The 18,893-nt window shown below is 49.3% G+C and overlaps 1 protein-coding gene across 1 annotated transcript in view; it reads right to left on the reverse strand.

Annotated features, from left to right (window-relative positions):
- Window positions 1–819: 819 nt before the first annotated feature.
- Window positions 820–18,893, reverse strand: part of FSTL4 (follistatin like 4) — a 408,583-nt gene continuing 390,509 nt past the window's right edge. The window contains exons 14-16 of the mRNA XM_025860911.2: window positions 15,269–15,376; window positions 9,118–9,227; window positions 820–7,142 (exon numbers count right to left, since the gene is read on the reverse strand). Of these exons, the coding sequence (XP_025716696.1) occupies window positions 6,440–7,142; window positions 9,118–9,227; window positions 15,269–15,376 (921 nt within the window). The 3' untranslated portion in view covers window positions 820–6,439. The remainder of the gene's footprint in view (window positions 7,143–9,117; window positions 9,228–15,268; window positions 15,377–18,893) is intronic.

Consider the following 18,893-nt stretch of genomic DNA (forward strand, 5'->3'; position numbering starts at 1 on the left):
AATTGCCTTTGGACTCCAACTCCAACCCTTCCCTGGGTCTCCAGCTACCAGCCTCCCCTGTAGATTTGGGACTTGCCATCCTCCACAATTGCATGAACGAATTCCTTAAGATAAACCTCCCTCTTCCTCTTCCCCCCACCTAAACACACACACACACACACACACACACACACACACACACACACACCCCCTATTGGTTCTGTTTCTCTGGAGAATCTGCACTAACAGCCATGGTGCAGTGGACATGAAGCTTGCCAAGGGAAGGATTGTGTCTGCTTCGTGCAGCCCTCGAGCCCCCACGCCTTGCCCAGCGCTCGCACATAGTGGGTGCCCCACACTTACACCTTGGTGATGACTGAGCACTTGATGCATTCTGTATCCTAGCTGGCAAGTCTGCCCTGATGAGAATGAAGAATTAGTGTGGGTTGGAGCTGGTGCTTGTGGTGAAATGTAAAGGTCCACCAGGGCAGGTAAAGAGAATGTTGGAACAAGACCTTGGTTGTATGTGTTGGGAGCTGAAACTTCAACATGGGGGAAGAGACTTCTGGGTTCAGGTGCCTGCCTTTGTCCACAGCCCTTTGGAGCAGGCCAGCGGAGGGGCTGCTTGCCTTTGCCCTTCGAGAACCTGCAGGGTGTTGGAGAATGGGCAGAAGGACCTGCGTGGTCCTGCCTTTACCCCTTCTCACTTCACCAACCACCCACAGACGGGCACCAACAGAAGGTCACTTTTCTCAAGTTTTAATTGTAAAATCCTCAGAAAAAGAGCATTTACAATGACAATACTTTATGATAATCTGTGAATCGTCTTCACATCAAGTGGAACTGCGGTTACACGGTGTGTTCAATACTGTGCAATACGTTAAAGTAAACACGAACTTATTTCATATGCCACATACAGTTACTGTGTTGGTACAAATTTCTACTAAAGTTGATGTATTAAAAATAATTTATATATATTTTATAAATAAGGAAAACTTCACATGTATAGTAATTACAGGAGGCCTTTTGAGAAATACTGGTGATTACAGAAAATATATTTTGGTGTCTACACAACAGCTCAAAATAATGTATCTGCCTTGAAATAAGAGATCTGAAAGTTTTCTGAGGTGGGGCAGGATGAGAATCTTAACAGGACGAAGGATGCGCCTGTGACTTCCCACGTCGCGGGCTGCTCAACTACACTAGCGTGTGAGCACGCCCGCCACACTCCGTGCCCACTTCTGTTCTGAGATCATTTCGCATGACCTTCAGAGAGCGTGCGCTGAGGGGAGAACAGTGGGGCGTGGCAGGGGCCAGGTCAGGAGCCAGGCTGGCTGTGCCGTGGCGTCTGGGGCAGCAGTTTATGGACCTGTTATCCCACAGCTGTCTGAAGCCGTTCAAGTAGCAAGGGACCGACAGCTCTTAAACCGATGGCAGATGTCACCCTGGGCAGTGGACGGAGGGTGAGATTTTGGGAATTTTCTCGTTGGAGAGCCCTTGGGCCCCATGATCGGTCAAGACTGGTTGCCCTTCGTCAGAAATGAAGTTCCGGTCTCGAAGAGTGTATCCCTAAAGGGCAGCATTCTCCGATCCTGCCCTGGTGACATGCGGGGGGCAGGGGCTGGTCAGTAGTTCCTGCTTTGTGGAGTGCAGGCTAAGCCTTCTAGAGCCCTCTGGAGTGTGGCCCATGTTCTCTAGGACCCCACAGGAGAGAGATGGTCCCATATTAGTCAAGACAAGCCTGGAAAAAGGGGTGTGTGAATTGTGGGTTTGTCCAAGAACAGTAACAGAAAGTACACAGTCAACACTCTGGTCAACACTCGGCCTCACTGTCAGTGCTGGAGGCCAATCCCTGCTCTCCCCATGCGTTCTGTAACCTCACACGTTGTGTTTGGCTAAATCCCCGTTGCTGCCAACAGCTCCACAGAAGGTGTGAGACCATGCTTGCTGGGCCCCTGGTGTCAGTGGGGTGGCTGGTGCCTATAGTCTGCAGGCTCCCAGAAGATGCTCAAGTTCTCAAGTAACCTGGCAGGCAGCCTGGTGTAGACTAAAGCAGGAAGTGGCTTGCACTCCACCAGGGATCTGGGGTCTTATCGTCAGACCTTGAGCATAGGCACTATTTCCTCCTTTGAATCTTTTAAGCCTCTCTCTGTTCTAAAACCTCTCTGATTTTGAAGAGAAACCATGGTAGTTGATGACTTGGTTGAACAGAACTGCTCTGCCGACGTGCTAGTCTGGGAGCAAATCGTGGCGTCTGGCCCTGTGAGTGACTTCTTACTCGGACTTGAAAGCAAGGTAGCGGCATGGGGCAAAGGCCATTGGGGGGGCTGGTGTGACAGTAGGTCAGTTGCCTCTCAAATTGTAGGAGCTGTGGCACGGCTCATGTGCAGGAGGCCTGAGGCGCGGGGGCGGGGTGCAGCAAAACAGAGAATAAACTGGAAATGAGGGAGGTGTAGCTCAGGCCCTCGAAGGGATGAGGCTTGGATGAGTCATCACCGTCTGTATTCCTGTCTGACGGTTTCTGTTTGACAGTAGTCCACTTCCCTGACAATTGTGAGTTTGCTCTGGTCTCGGTCACCTCGCTTGGAAGGGCTGCGAGCCAGGGCATGGGGGTGGTGATTCTGGGCAGCACAGGGCTGTGTCCCAGTGGGTTCTGACTGCACTTGGAGAAGGATCTGGGGTTCTGGGTGGGGGAGGACAGCAGAAGACTGCACACCAGCATGGTTGTCAGCCTGTGTCACAGTCGGGCTTCCTGGGGTGAGGGGGCAGCTTTCAGAGGAGCTGGCTGCAGGGAGGAGAAGGTGAGGTAGACTGGTAGGTGTGTGGGAGGGAGTGGGAGTGGTATCAGTGATCCGGAGGCTTCCTTCTGGAGAGGAGGACCCAACACAGGGCTGTGGGATGTGGTGGTGAAGACGGTTCAGCGTCTGCGGTATGTGAGTGAAACACACAGTGAGAAATGAATGGATGACGTCGTAAGCCCCTGGTAGAGAAATATATCCAGAGTGGATCTGTTTCACGTCTCCATTCTGGATTCTCCTTTAGTTCACAGGTTATTGGTCGACAGAAAAGAAGTTGTGGCCTCACAAAGCCAACTTTGGGCTGCTCTCTATTCTAAATGAAGTCTCCGCAGTTAGATTGCTTAGGGTAGCAGGTGGCTCTCCACTTTATTTGGGGTTGAGAGCTGTCCTCCAGGCCCTACCTGGAGCTGGGAGCCCCTTCCTGCACAGAGGAGCAGGGAGGAAAGGAGATGCCAGGGTGGGGTCAGGTGGGGATTGTAGGGGCTGAGCTTCTGTCTCTGCTCATGACGCCTCTAGATCCAAGTTCCTGTAGCTTGTTGGTATTAGCGGTTGGCCCCAGCCTGACTTCATGGGGCTCTTCCAGCCGCTTCCAGGGGCTTGGGGAAGGTAGCAGGGCCCTCAGATGCCTGGGAGACCATGGGAGGAAGCCTGGGCCAGCCCCAGGCAGGTTGCAGGGGTGGGGAGGGTGGCATTTACAAGGCATGTCCTCCACACCCGGGCTTCCTGTGCAGAGAGTCCACGCAGTTGCCTGGAAGCCGACGAATCCCTCTTACTACCAACCATCTGTGCAAGGCTGGGTGGGCTTTCTGGACCCAGAGCCTCCATGCAGGGTTCCACTCACGTGGGCAGAAGGGGCACACACACCTCCGTTTCAAGTCTTTAATATCAGCAAGGGTGTAGATTATTTGTGAGTTGTTATGAAAAAAATATACTACGTTGAATTTTTGTGAAATCAATTTTATTTCAAAATTGAGTAATTTTGAAGTAGTTCATTACTAAAGTGGCTTTTTAATGTAAGATGAACGCTTCTTTAGTGTGAGAGAGTTGTTGTTGGCTGAGCTCCTGTGTTTAGTAGAAGGATCACTGGCTGGGCTGGCCGCAAGGCTTAACCGCTCTGACTTTCAAACTGTGTCCCAGGAAGGCTCTTCTGGGGCTTGAAGGGGTGGGGGGCGACCTGGCCCGCCTTCCCCCTGCGTAGCCCCCACAGCAGTTTTGTTGGTTGCTCTGCTGAGAAAGCAGTTACTAAGCTGTCTTTGTGATGGTGCAGATGTCTCAGTTTCTAGGCGGGCGGCTCCCTGCTCCGCCGCGGTAGTGTGCGGAATGCTGGTCGAGCCTGGGCCGGCCTCTCTGGTAAACTCATAGTGAGTCAGCGAGGGGCAGAGACACTTCGCAGACACACCTAGAAACGGAAGGATTGGGGCTGCAGAGTCACTCACAGTGCAAAAGGGCCAGTTGGGATTGGACGGTCTTTGACTTAGGAACCCCATGACCCAGAGGGGCTGACGCTCTGGCCTGGCAGCTGGTAGTCTCTTCCTCAGGTAGGCTCGGAGACTTGATTTATTTTTTATGTTCAGTTAGCCAACACGTAGTACATCATTAGTTTTTGATGTAGTGTTCAATGATGCATTGGTTGCGTATAACACCCAGTGCTCATCCCAACTTTTTTTTTTTTTTCTGCCAGGGGCTGCCACCGTGTAGAAGATTTTCCCAAAGGGAGAAGTTCATGAATGTTGGAGAATTTCAGCGATAAAAGTGGGAGTTTGCAAGTGAAGGTGTCAAGAGACTGAGACAGGAATAAAAAGAGAGGGTAAGAGGTGTTGCCTGTCCATCCCAGCTCTGGTGAAAGTGAGTAGGCCGCCTTTGAAGTCCATTCCCCTGCCTGTAGCTCTGTATTTTACCTGGAACAAAATCTCAAGTCTGCATGGGCACATCTGGCCACAGTCTTGGGAGCTGGAGGGCACAAGTGTTTGGTGAACCAAGACACATGGGAGATGCCAGGGGATTGGCTGATTTCAGGAAATCGGGGCGGGGGCAGTCAGGTGAGTGTGAAGGGGAGCTGTGCATAAGTAGAGCAAGGCAGGGTGTGTGTCTTCCTTCTCCTGAACGGGGCTGGCGATCAGCGGCACAGGAAAAGCATGGCCATGTGGCCAGGTGAAGGGGGCTACGCTCGCTGAGGTGCATGTGAGGGGACCACCTTTTCCAACTTCAGGGGGCTTGAAAAACGGTCATTCAAGCCAGAAAGCATACGAGTATGTTGTGACTACTGACGTGAAGGAGAAAGAAAGGGGGGTTCTGGGGGGCCCGGGGAAGCTTCTTCATTGCAGACATTCTCCCACACGGGGTGTCTTCCTTGGGCCGGCTGGGCTGGTTGTACTTCCTTGATGAGCCCCCCCCGCCCCCAGCCCGGCAGAGTCTGAGACATTGGGGATCATGCAGCATTGCCTGCCTGTATCCTCCCCCTAACCCCACATCCTTGGGATTATGGGTTTTGCAGTGTGTGTTACTGGGACGAGAAGGGGCCATGTGTAAGAAAGTCCTGAAATGTGCTTTGTGTGCTGTGTTGAAGCAGGGACTGAAGTTCGAGGGCCACAGGCAGAAAAGAAAGGGATTTTTAAAACAGCCTACAGAACCCACCTGGACCCTGCACGGGTCTTTGGGGTTCCTGTGTGGCGCCTGGAGGTCACTGTTCTGTAGGCCACCCCCACTTTGCCTGGCAAGCCCCATCTGCCCTGAATCTGGGGTACTGGGCCTGGCTAATAAAACCTCCCCCTTCAGTGGTAAAAAGCAGGCACGCAGGGTTTGTCCTGGTCTCTTTGCGTCCCAACCCAGAATAGAGTCTTGGCCAAGGTGGTGGCCAGAGCTGCACTTGGGGCGTCCATGGTGTGGAGGGCTGTTATTCTTGGATGACCATTGTTCCTTCTGGCTGTGGGGCGTGGGGTGGTGACTCACAGAGACTTGGCCTGAGGCAGGGAGGAACAGAGCTGGATGTCACAGAGCATCCTTCTGCTTACTAGTGTTTGAGATTATAAAAAATTATCTTTTAATCAAAATTTCCAAAATAAAGTAAGTGATTTCCCCATCCCCCAAGATGCAAGAAGTCCTGTCGGCTCTCCCTCAGGCTTACACCAAGTCACATGAAAAGGAAATCACAAAGCAGCTGCACAGGAGAAAAGAAGGTCCAGGAGGCGGGCGGACATGGCTCTCAGGCCTGGAGCGCAAGCCCTGCTCCCGGTGAGCCTGTTTCCAGGCCGGGCTTCAGGCCACTCCATCGGGGTGAAGCCTGGCCGGACCCGGCGGTGAGGGACAATGAGTACATGAAGGCAACCGACAGAAAGGTCAGCCTGGAAAGCAGGAACTCTTGGCTCCACGGCGTCCCCAGGTACCATGGCATGGAGCTGGGCACAGAAACGATTCCTTGACACAGTAGCATGTGTTCTCACTGTAGCTCAAGGCGTAAATCATACTTCCCAACAAAAAACCCCAATCTGGTTAGCAGCGCATACCTTAGACTAGGAAACTTGCAAGGAGACCAGTGTTGAACCACAAAGCGAATACAGGTTTTGCTTTTGTCTGTAAAAATGTACAGGACACCTGCTGGGGGCTGCGGAGTGAGGACTAGGCGGAGCTCGGTGGCCCGGGGCTCTGCGGCGGTGCGGGGGCCTTCATACCTCGCCCACCCACACGGCGGTGGTCCCCCGCCTGATGCCCGCCACCTCACAGCGCAGTGCCTTTTGTCTCCCGTCGACGAGAAACAGCGACTCCTGCGCTGGCGTGAGCAGGTACCGTCCGAAGAGCCCGCTGTCCCTCACGATCCTGCGGGGCCCTCCCCAAGGCCAGGCTGGCCCCGCGGGCGGCTCCTTTAGGTTCTTCAGCACGCTCGTCTTCCCCGTGGACAGCTCCAGGAACAGCAGGGCCGGCTCTGTCTCCGCAGTGGCGAACACGTGGTACTGGTCGCCCTGGGTGAAGGAGGGCTGGAAGGCCATGTCCGCGACGCCTGCGCTGATTGTCAAGCTGTAGAGGGTCCGGATCCGCCCCTGCAGCGTGATCTCCTGCACGTGCAGCTGGGGGCTGGTGGGGGCCGCGCTGACGATGAAGCGCCCGTCGGGAGACATATGTGGGGTGCCGCTCACGTCCCCGTTGGGGCCGACCACAGAGTCCGTGACGCTGTCAAGCAGCAGCTGGGGTGCGGCAGGCGCGGGGCTGTTCTCTTGGCACTGGATGAAGAAGTAGCCGCCCAGGTGCGTGTGGGCCATGGCCTGGGGCACACAGCCGTGGCTCTGCAGGCTGATGGTCTTGAGCAGCACCAGTGTTTCCAGATCAACTTTGTGAACGGCAGGGTCAGACTTGTTGAAGATGAAGCCAAACCTGCGGAGGGAAGAACCGAGGTCAGAGGTCGGGTCAGGAGGGGGGTCTGTCTTTCGTCTAAAGGATCAAATCTTTTCTCTTCCCTCTATCATAATCCTTCAGGCATCTAATAGCTTCTTAATTAGATGTACCATCCTGCAGGGCACAGCTTCTTCCGTGATTCATCTATAATGTCAAACCAAAGGCAGTCGAGTTACAAATGCTCCTGGATTTATGCTCTCCTAACATGCACACTCCTCTCTAGCCATGGGGAAGAAGGGGCGTCATGGTGCCCTCCGCTGCTTCTCCCTGTGGGATGCCTTCTGATCAGCTCCCCTGGGGCCTTGCGCCAGCTGGGAGGTGGGCGCCGATGTCTGCGGGGAAAGGCCAGGAGCCCTGATTGCCTGCTGGGAGGGCGGTGGAGGCGAGCTTTCTGCTGTGGTTCCCTGGGCTAAATAGAGAGTCCGAATCTGAGCAGCCTGCGCGAGTGAACAGGACACACTTTCTCCCAGCGCTCCTTCCCTGCGAGAGGACCATAGGGGGGCAGTCTCTCCTGGGGCCCTGGGAGCAAGCTTGGGCAGGAGGGCTGGGGACAGCGTTTACCTTTGCAGTCTGACGGCCACGGCGTCTCGACATAGCCTGCCCCCTGCACAGCCGGGCATGTGGCTCACCTTTCAGAGCCTCTGAGACGCTAAAGAGAGCAGTTCCTTCCTAGAGGGTTGTCGGGAGGACTGGATCAAAGAGGGAGCTGGAGGGGAAGGGCTCGGTAGGTGGTAGCTGCTCCCGTCTGGACTTGGCGCAAGTCTGCTTTGGAGGCGAGTTGTGAGCTGCAAGAAGACCTGACCCCAGGCAGGACTTGGCTTTGACTTGGGGGCCTCTATCTAAACTCAGGGAGGCCTTTTGGTGCCTGTGGACACCTATAGGAATAAGAGAAAAATCTCCCCCACGCTTTTCTCCTGAGTAACTAATGGAGCACGTCAGAGTGAGGAGATGCCCAGTTTAAAGCTTCTTTAAAGCATTCTTAACAAGCCAGAACACGGAAAGAACAGGAAAGAGAAGCCCACTCTTATAGCCACACATATTAAAGCCACACATAGGCAATGCAGAGGCTGTAAGTTTGCTAGATTCCTGGCTGAATTCAGCTTCTTTGGGGGATTTTACCCTTTAGGGCCATCTTAGAAGCTCTCCCCAGGTGCTGTCTACAGGGAGGGGTTCATTAAGGGGTGTTTTCTTCCTTGGGCTTGGATAAATGGATGGGCCTAGTTTTAGAAGTCCAGTTTCAGTGTACAAAAATGAGGCATTGCTTCTTGGAGAAAGGTGTTTGATGTCAGACAAAAAGAGAGGCATAAATAGCGCCCCCAAGACCTTTGAGTCTCGGTGCCTTGATAAGAGGGCAGGCTTAGTCTTCTGCAGTGCTGACTTTCCAGTCAGGGGTGGGGGTTCTCTGATGTGAATAGGCAGGGGGGAGGGGCTGGGCTGGGATGAGGCTTGCAGTTGAGACCATGGCTCCCTTTATTAGGCTGTCCTTCTGGATGCTGACAAACCAGACAACGGGGAGGGCTCATTTCCTGGCTGGGCATCTGCATGGCGGCTCGGTGGGCTCCTGGCTGTGTGAACTTGGCCAGGGTCTTAGCTTCTCCGAGCCTCTGTTTCCTCATCTGTAAGAAGGGGTCAAGACCACTTTGACTAGTTTTTTGTGTGTGTGTCTAGTAAGTAGAGTGTGATCCATTAACCACTGTTGATTCCTTTCCTCTACTGTCCTCACCTTGAAGATGAGACTTCCCGCCCTCAATGGGCATCTGAGGGTGGCAGGAAGGCACCTTAACTATGACCATTAAAGACTCGGGATGGGTCCATTTCTCTGTCCCCTCATGAGGGAGCCCAAGGCCACTCAGCATGAGTGGGAGAGACAGAGAAGGAGCAGGTCTCACGGTGGGCAAATGCACGGCTGAGCTGGATTACGGGGGTACTTAAGGGCACCGTGGGCCCGTCTCACCTGATATGGTTGATGATGAGGTTTGTTGGGGGGATGAAGAAATCGTCCACTCCTGCAAAGGGCGTGCGGATAAGGTGCTGGCCCTGGCCAGTGCTGGCTTCTGTGATCACCTACAACACAGAGCAGGAGTCCTGGTGAGGGCCCACCCCAGTAGGGGTGGGCGACCTGGAAACCTTTGCATGTGCTGGTAGGGACCCTCAGCAGACGGGCTGCTTCAGAGAGGGGGGTGGGCAGGAGCAGAGTGGGAGCTACTTGGGAATGTCAGAGACAGGGACTCATCCTCCTGGAGAGAGGAAGTAGGGGGACAGATGTGAATGCCCGAATCATGCCCTCCTGCTCAGGCAGGCCTGATCCTAACCCACGGGATATTGTCAGCCCTCTGAAGGCACGGCTTCCCAGAGAGGTCCCCAGAACAGAACCGTCACTCTGCTCAGAGACCACCTCCCCCACAACAGAGAATCCCACCATCTCAGCATCCAGGTCACCCTGGGAAAAGAGGGAGAGAGCTTTTAAATCACAAAAAATGTTAAATGCTGGAAAGATTTACTGGTTCCCTGTTTTCCTTTGATGCCAGGTGCCTGGGCCCGTTTGTTGGGAATCTCTGTCCTGTACTGCTCACAGAGGTGTTCTCTGGGAACTGTGACTCCATAATTTATTGGAGAAAGCAGGAATTCTGCAGAAACGCCATTCCAAGATGCTGCTCAGGCCATTTAGATGGCTTGCGATTAGAATGCTGGGGATCGGGTCTGGCTGCAGAAAGGCCTTGCTGTGAGAAATCAGGAATCAGGCACTGGGTTTTGTCCACACTGGGAGTGACCGAGCATAGTTACCTCTGTTTCCCTGGAGGTAACACCCAAGCCCCTGTGGAGTCGGCAGGAGGCGGCTGCAGCCGTTGTCCGGTGTGGAGACCCCTGGTGGGTCTGTGTCAGGGAACAGCATGCCGGCGATGCAGAAGAGAGCCAAGTGCTATTGGAGATTAGGTGGGATGAGAGCATGGTTTGGAGGTCCTGCCAGGAAGCCCCCTGCGGTCAGGTTGAGCTTCTGTCCAGCAGCTACCCTAGTCTTGGGCATGGCCAGGCCAGAGACATCGTGCCAGCCTGTGTCCCCTTGTCTTCTGAACGAGCTCATCAGCCCCCAATGTCTAGGCCGGGTGCCCTGAAGGGTGGCCGACCTGCAGCCAGATGAGGGGCTTGGCCAGCTGGTGGGCCATTCTGGAGGAAGGTCCACAAGGTCAAGCCCAGACCCTCTGAGCAGGAGAGCAGGGGCTCAAGCCTGAACACAGAGCTGAGACACTTCTCCTGATCTGGATTGTGGCTGTGTCTACAGAAAGAAGGGTCCAGACTTGTGCGGCCTGAGGCTGAGGACAGTGTCTCTTGGGGTTTTGTGACTCACAAGGCTTGGAGTTCTGGATGCTTTCACCTTCGAAGAATAGGCCTGCCTTCTGGCTCTTTCTTTTATGGGGAAATGAACACCACCTGGCCTGCCTCCTTAGGCAGGATTGAGGTTTGAGTCTTTTCTGGATCATGGTTCCCTTGGGGGGGGCCACGCAGGCAGAATGCCGGATTGGAATGATGAGGCTTGTGATTTTTATTTTTAGCCTTGGGGCACCTCCAAAATTGTAACATGGCATTGGCTTATTTTTCTGTGGTTTTTCAAAATGGCCAAATGATACTTCCATGGCAAGTGCATGGGGAAAAAAACCTCTTAGAACTGGGCATTAAGAAAATAGCAACCTGAGGACACTGGATCTTGGGAATGTCTAAGGGAAAAGTGCCAGAGAATTCCAAGAAGGCATACAATCACTGCTTGATACCAGGCCTGTCATTTTAGCTTCTCACAGAGATGGAAAATTACAGGCTGTCAGCGGTCAGTGTCATTCGCGCCTCACCACGCTGACACCCTGTATTCAGAGGTTACTTCATCAGAACGCACTAGCATGGGCCATTAAGCTGACGTGCGCTGCCCGCCTCATTTCTCCGATGCGTCTTCAGTGTTCCTGGGCACATTTGTGCCCAAAAGAGAATTGTTGAACCCCTCAATTTTGTTGGTTTTATGGGCTTGGTTCAGGAGCCATACATCGGTGGTGAGATACCAGGAAATATCATGTGGTCGTTAGTGTGGGCCCTGAAGGCTGAGCATCTCCCTCAGCGGGTAGACAGAACCAGTGGAGATGGGAGGCCTCGTTGGGCTGGGGACCGGCGGGCAAAGGAGTGACCCGGAGGACTCAAGAAGATGTTGGCTTCCAAAACTGGCTGCTGAGGGAATGGCTTCGTTTCTAGAAACACCTTCAAGTCGTCCCAGCAAAGTTGTATCTAGCCAGCTCCTTAGTGTTGGGTATTGAGAAACACTAGGATATTATTTTTTGCTTTGCACATGTAAACAATGCAGAAACACATAATGTTGTGGCTAAATTTTTGTCCATTCCCATGATCATGGCCTTTGGGTAGGTTCTGAGAAGTCAAGCTGTTGGATACGGAAGCACTGCTCTGAGGCTTTTGGTTATTTCCAGATTGTGTATCACACAGGCTGTACCAGTGACATTTCCAGGAGTGTTTGCCAAGTCGTGGTTTCTTTAACCCGAGCCCATAGTGATGGAGGCAGGCCTATTCAATCTGTGCACTTGTCAAAGCGAGGTTCCTAGGCTTTGCGCTTGATGGTAGACATCATGGTCTAATTCCTGATAGTAATCAACGTGCTTTTTGGGTTTGGCCTTTGAGGCAAAATTTGCTCTTGGTTTTTGGGAAATAGTGTTCATTAAGAAATTTCCTTTCTATGCATGTTTTTAGGTATTTTTATTAAGAATGTCTGCTGTATTTAATTAAATGCCTTTTCAGCTTTTATTGAAAATATTAGGTTTTTTTTTCTTCTGTTTTCATTTGTTTGTGTTAAGACAAGATCGACTGATTTCCTGAGGGTGAACCATCATTATATCCTGGGACTTGGTTTTCTGCGTTTAGGTTCACTGCTGGACTCTGTTTTTAATACCATGTTGAGAATTTTGCTTCTGTATTTGTAAGTGAGGTTAGTCTATAGCTTTTTTTAATTTTTGTTTTTTAAAGATTTTATTTATTTATTTGACAGAGACAGCGGGAGAGGGAACACAAGCAGGGGGAGTGGGAGAGGGAGAAGCAGGCTTCCCGCCGAGCAGGGAGCCCGATGCGGGGCTCTATCCCAGGACCCCGGGATCATGACCTGAGCCGAAGGCAGACGCTTAATGACGGAGCCACCCAGGTGCCTCAGCTTCATTTTTTTTATACAAGTTTCAGTCAGCTTTTATAATTAAAATGATGGTGGCTATTTAAAACAAACTGTACATTTTCCTCCCTGTGGTCTGAGATAGTTCAAATAATATTAAAAATGATAGTTGGAAGGTTTGATAAAATTCAGCCGTATACTTTTCTGTGGTAGCTCTTCACACAAAAAACCTATAATTATTGTTCTATTTCAGGCTTCTGTTTCCTTAGGTTGACTCCACACCCAACGTGGGGCTCAAACTCACAACCCCGAGATCAAGAGTTGCACACTCTACTGATAGAGCCAGCCAGGCGCCCCAGGTCAGTTCGGTTTTTTCCCTACATTTTGCAAGCAATCATTCACCTCTTCTCGGTTTTCAAATTTGCTGCCCCAGAGTAGTCATGTGTTATTTCCCAATAATTTTTATCCTCCTGTATTCGCAGTAATATTCTTTTCCTCCTTCCTCGTTTTGTCTACCTTTATCAGGCTTGTGAAGTAGTTCTGTTTCTCTCTTTGTCCTTCTATTTCTATTAATTTCAGTCTTATTCCTTCTTACCACTCTGGTCTTGTGCTCATTTCTTAACAAAAGTACCTCTTCTGCAGGCTTTTAAGACACAGATACCCACGTGCACAGCCTTCTGAGTCTCCTGTTGGTCTTGATGCGGAAGAATCGCTTTATCCTTGCCTTTGAGACGCTTTGTAATTTCCCTTGTAATTTCCTTTTTGATCCATCGTTATAAAGGAGTGTTTTCTTATTAGGTCATATATTAATTATTTCTAATTATCAGATACTGATACACTTGTGTGGATGTTGACGTGCGAAAAAACGGTTTTGCTGATGCAAGGTTTATATTAAATCAGGTTGTGTCATTCAGTTTTCCCACATCCTTCTTTCATCTTCTTCGTACAATGGAAGTGCATTTTTAATCAAGTTTTCCTTTATTTTAGATCACTCTTGTTTGAGGCGCTCAGTGGTTAATGGTGCTTGACGTCTCTTGGGTGTTCATCCCATAGTACCTCTCTGTTTGCTGTTTTTAGTGCCTAACTCATACGAGTGGCACTCTGAACACATTCTTGTTCACCTGTCCTCACCATGCCCGCCCCTTTAAATTCAACCTTTTCTTCTTTTTGTGGCATGTGTGTTTCTCATCAGCAAGTTCTAGTTTCCTTCCTTCCTTCCTAACCCCGTCTGATTCAAGAGAAATCAGTTCGTCATATGTGGAATAATGAGACCATCGCTTCCCAGCTGCTACTTTCCAACAGCATTCTCCGAACCTTCTCTTATCCCAATAAGGTATTTCTAATTATTTTTACTCCCTCCTCTTTCCTCCACTCCCTATGCTTATTTTTACTGAAATAATTTATCTTCTGTTACAGACTGGTATCAGGATTTCTCATTCAGACATCCTTATTTAGCACTGATTACCATTTCCAGGGAATCTGGTCTCATCCATCATCTTACTTCCTCTCTGGGTTCATTGTTTGCAACTGTCGCCTCTTTATCTTTCTTCATCTTGAGGTCTCTGATCTGGTTCATCTGGTGTTTGTCTGGGATCTTTCCTCAGATCTGTTCCTCAGAGGGGGCGGTGAGTGATGCTGTTTCTGAATTCTTGCGCACGTTTTCTTCGGTCCTGCCCGGTAGAGGATATCTGGGCTGGGAATAGAATCCTGTAGATTCCATGGTCCTGCAGCAGGTGAGAAATCCAGTGCCCAACTGATGTTTTTTCTTTCCGTTTCTCAAGTCATTGCTGTTAAATTAGGAAATCATTTTTGGTTTCAGAAAAAAAAAATTTTTTTGTGGCCCCTCCCCTTGAATTACTTTAGAGGCTTTCCTGGAGCTGCCAGAGGGACCAATAAAAGTTATGATTTCCATGGGCTTATGCTCTGCTCTGAATGAGCTTTATTCAGGTTCCTAGACCCTCTAAGGGGGATTTTTGGTCAGCTCACTTGGCCCCAGGGTGATGGTATCCATTAAATGACAATAGTCTCCATTTAGAGGAGGTGAAGCAGGATCGTCCCCCTGGCCCAAGAGGGAAGAGGCAGGCGGGTGGTCAGTCCCCTGGAAGAAGCTTCTGTAGAAGACCCGGGCGTCCCTTCCCTCTTCCCAGTCTTGAGAACACGGTGAACTGGGCTCCATCTGCAGTTCTTCTTAGCTGGGGTTCTGAGAGAGAATGAAACCCTACTGTCCTGAGGCATCCAATGTGGGAAACGAATTAACTTCTCTTCTGTGCATCTAGAGTGGTCCTGTGTAGATTGCTGGGAGAATTCAGGCATTCACATCACTTTTCTTAGGGCTCAATCCTCGAATGTATCCCTGATGAAACACTCCACACAGGGGTGGTGTTACCTTCTCCCATTGGTGGACGGGGCAATCCCACAGAGCTCTTGGGCCCAAACTGTTTCCAAGAGGCAATACAGTGCAGTGGCTGAATATTGGGCTGTAGAGCCACACTCCCTGGCTTGGACCATGGGCACACTACTGAACTTTCCAGTGCCCTAAAGTACTATAGGCACTCAATAAATGTGCTTCCATTATGGACATAATTACTGTTACTTTTCCTTCCTTAAGGGCCCCCCTTGAGCACTTGCTTGGACACTGTTCTCGAGCCTGCCCAGCCCGAGGTGCAGAACGCCCTTGCTCAGGAGAGGTAGGGGCTTGGGAGCCACATTCCTGTTGTCCTAACATTACAATCTTACCCATCATCAGGATTATTGTCCTTAAACGTAGGCCTGGCTGAAGATACCTGTGAGGGGCTGTGAGGGGCTTTGGCTCAAGGCTGTTTGCCACTCCCTCCTCAAGCCTGGAGTTTTGGATAAGTGTGATTAGCTACCTAGGGAAGCAAGAGACATTTATGAGACAGGAACAGCATCTTTTGTTCCTGTGGGGTGAGTGTGGGTCTCCATGTGTTCAACATACCTGGAGGCTCGGTTGGGACTTGTGCACGTCCCCCCAGCTCAGGACCCACACTTGGTCATGAGACTTGTCATAGGACAGCTTAGCCGGCAGAGGGTCCACACCTATGGACTTGAAAAAAAAAAAACGTACAAGTGGGTCATCATTATTATAGGCTGACACGGTGGTCACTTCTGGGCTTTGTGTACATGACTGTTATGCCTAGGTGAGTGGGAAGCCAACCTCGCAGCCTCGGCAGTGAGCCTGCTTGGGAAGCCAGGGCCCAAGCCTCCCTTCTGGGTTTTCTTTAGAGGCCAGCAGTTGAATCCCTTTTAAAAAACTTCTTGCATGATTTTACTTACAGGGGACTCAGACCATCTTGGCAAAAGCCCAAACCCAGAGGGTTTACATTTTCCACTCAAGAATCAGCTGCAGGGCACTCTGGTCCCTGCTCCCAGAATTTTGGGCCCCTAGAACTCTCAGTGTCCTTCCCCAGGTGGTTCTGAGGCTGAGATTCTGGTGAGTTGGCCCTTCCTCCTGTGCCATCTGAGACTGACTTTGAGATCATCGCTTATCCCCGGTCTCTTAGCTTGGCACAGCTTCTCTCTGTACATCCTTGCACTGGAGTCTCTGGGACCCACACTGCAGGATCAGGCAGACACTCTTTTTTCTTTTTTACTGCTATAACTGAAACTCCACTACCCCTCTAGAACAGAGGCTCTCCTGTGGCCCTCTCCAATGGAGGCGGTTTTCTACTTCTCTGCTTTTTTATAATGTAGCTTTATATGTTCCCAAACTCTCTTTCATTAGACTTATACCACTGGATGGTGACCCCTGCCCTTCTTGTCACTGGCTGCCCTCCTAGCCACTCGCTTTCACTAATGATGTCAGCCTTCCTCGGGGGGAACCCATCTCTACCCCCATTGGTCAAAACTTCTCTGAAGAACTGTCTGTGGAGTTCCCGAATCTGCTTTTCTTTAACATTCACACCAAGTGTCATCACTCCACTGACCTCTTCCAGAACTTTATGTCAGACTCAGAGATCACTTGGTGATCCTCCTCTTATTTGACAATTCAGCACGATTCCACGTGGTTAACTATTCCCTTCCAGAAACGTTCTATTCTCTCAGCCTCCCCTGTCCCCAACTTCTCCCCCCTCATTCCGACTGTAAATACCGGCATGTCTCAGGTCGCCATTGTTGACCTTCTCTCTAAATCCTTTCTGTGGGTGAGTTCATCCAATTGCATGGCTGCAGATAACCTGCTGTACTCTGAGGACTTTAGAACTCATTCCTCTGTGGATGACCTCAACAAACACAAAACTGGACTCTTAATTTTGCCCCTCCCTGCTCACATATAGTTCCTCGCCCTTCATTACAATCTTTGAAGTCCCCTTCCCTTTCTTGCTCGCATTAAAAAGCCCCTGAAGATCCCAGCATCTGCCAGCTTCCCGGTTGCTTCCCTTCATTTGCTTAAAGGCTTCAGGATCTGGCACAGTCTTCCTGTATCCCGAGCCTCGTAACCCACCAGCAATAATACCGTCTTGACATTGTCTCTAGTTTCTTGGTCTCTCTCTTTCAAAACTCTCTTGATTACTCATTCTCTTCCAGGTGCCCCATTTGTCTGCCCTCTTCACAGCAAAACTTCCCCAGTGTTTAGACTGTAGCCTTCTCTCTCCTTTCTATTTACACATCTCCTATCATAATTCATATTCTCATTCTGAGGTGTGGTGGAGTTTGGAGGCTGAAGAGCTAAACCAATAATCTCTTAAATTCAAAACAGTGTTCTGCAGTCTCAATATGCTGAGGAGCAAAGATATGGAAGGGAAAAGAAAAAGATACTGAAGAATATACTAGGCTCTCAGTTAAAAACCCTGAAGGGCTAACTTCTAGGTCTAGGAATGAATCAGAGACAGAATAAGCCTTAAAAAACTTCAATTCAGCCTTGATTCAACCAAGTACTTGCTTAAAGTGATTAATTCTCTACTTTCTCTGCCTAGCAGAGGAAAGGGTAAAGCCTCTTCGGTGGGTGAGAGCCCTCTCAAGTCCATCTTTTTTATATATGGAATGTTGAGGATTTAAAAAATTACTAGGCATTACAAGATACAGACTATATGACTAAAGACTACTAAAAAATGCAAAAGAAACAGACCCATGAGCGATTCATGAAAAGATAATACAAATTTATATACAGAAGTAAAATTAGTAGAAACAAATGCAATACCTGAAATTAAGACTCAATAAATAGGTTCTGTTAAATCCATATTAGGCATAGCAGAAGACAGGACTAGTGAACTGAAAAACAAGTTGATAGGACATACTAAAATTAAAGCATGAAGAGACAAAAAAAGGATGGGAAAAAAAGAGTGAAAGACAAGTGGGACACAGTGGAAATGTCTAACTTTTTCAAGTTTCCAAAGAAGAGGTAAGAGACAATTCCAGTCTGATGAAAGGTATCAATCCACACATTCAAGAACCACTAAAACCTCCAAATTGGAATACATACAAAGAACATCATCCTTGGGCACATCAAAGTAAAACTGCTAAAGATCAAAGAGAATATCTGAAAAGTAGTCAGAAAAAAATATGATACATGACCTTCAAAAGAGTGACAAAAAGACCGACCTATCAACAAAACAATGGAAGACAGTGGAACAGCATCTTAAAATGCTGAGCAAGTAGAATTGTCAAGGTAGAATTCTATATCCAGTGAAAATAATCTTTAAAAATAAAGGGCAAATAAAGGTCCTTTCAACCAAACAAAAACTGTGTTGCCAGCAGATCTTCACTAAAACAACTATTTAAAAAAGTCTTTTGTCACAATGAAAATGATCCCAGACAAAACTGTGTACTTCAGGAAGGAATAAGGAGCAGTGAGAAAAGTAAATATGTGGGTGAATATAAATGACTGCCAAGTGTACAAAATATTAAGTCAGGTCTTGTGGGGTTCAATTATATATATGGAGATAAAATTTATTCCCACAATCATGCAAAAGGCAGGCGAGGAGTTAAAGGAGTTACTGTTACACGGTTCTATCGTTATTGGAGAAGTGACATCATTAATTATATGTGACTGTATTGAGGCAGGGATGCATGTTATAATCTCTATGGCAGTCCTAACAATAACAGAATAATAATTGACTAATCCCAAAGAGAGTAAAAAGGAGGAAGAAGCAGAACAAACAGGTCAAATAAGAAACCGGTAAGATGGTAGATTTAACTATATAATTAACTGCATTAAATATAAATGGATCAAATGATCCAAGTAAAAGACTGAGATTATTATACTAGATAAAGGCTAAAACCCAAACACATGTAGCTTTAAAAAAGACCACCTTAAATATATGGACATCGAAAGGTTGGAAGTGAAAGGATAGAAAAAATACAGCTAACACTAATCAAAAGAAATCTGATCTGTCTGTCCTCGTATCAGACAAAAACAGACTTTCAGGCAAAAGCATAGCCAGAAATAGAGATAATTTGTAAGAATGAAGAAGTCTTTGACCCAGGAAGTTACTACAGTTTTAAAGCAAAAATGGATGGAATTTAGATAAACCTACAATCACGGTGTGAGACTTCAACACACCTCTCGGCAGCTGATAGACTAAGTGGACAAAGAAAAAAATGACTTATGGGGCACCTGGGTGGCT

The sequence above is a fragment of the Callorhinus ursinus genome, unplaced genomic scaffold (genome assembly GCF_003265705.2).
Source record: "Callorhinus ursinus isolate GAN/ISIS: 27379988/994484 unplaced genomic scaffold, GSC_fseal_2.0 scaffold30, whole genome shotgun sequence".
NCBI classification, from domain to species: Eukaryota; Metazoa; Chordata; class Mammalia; order Carnivora; family Otariidae; genus Callorhinus; species Callorhinus ursinus.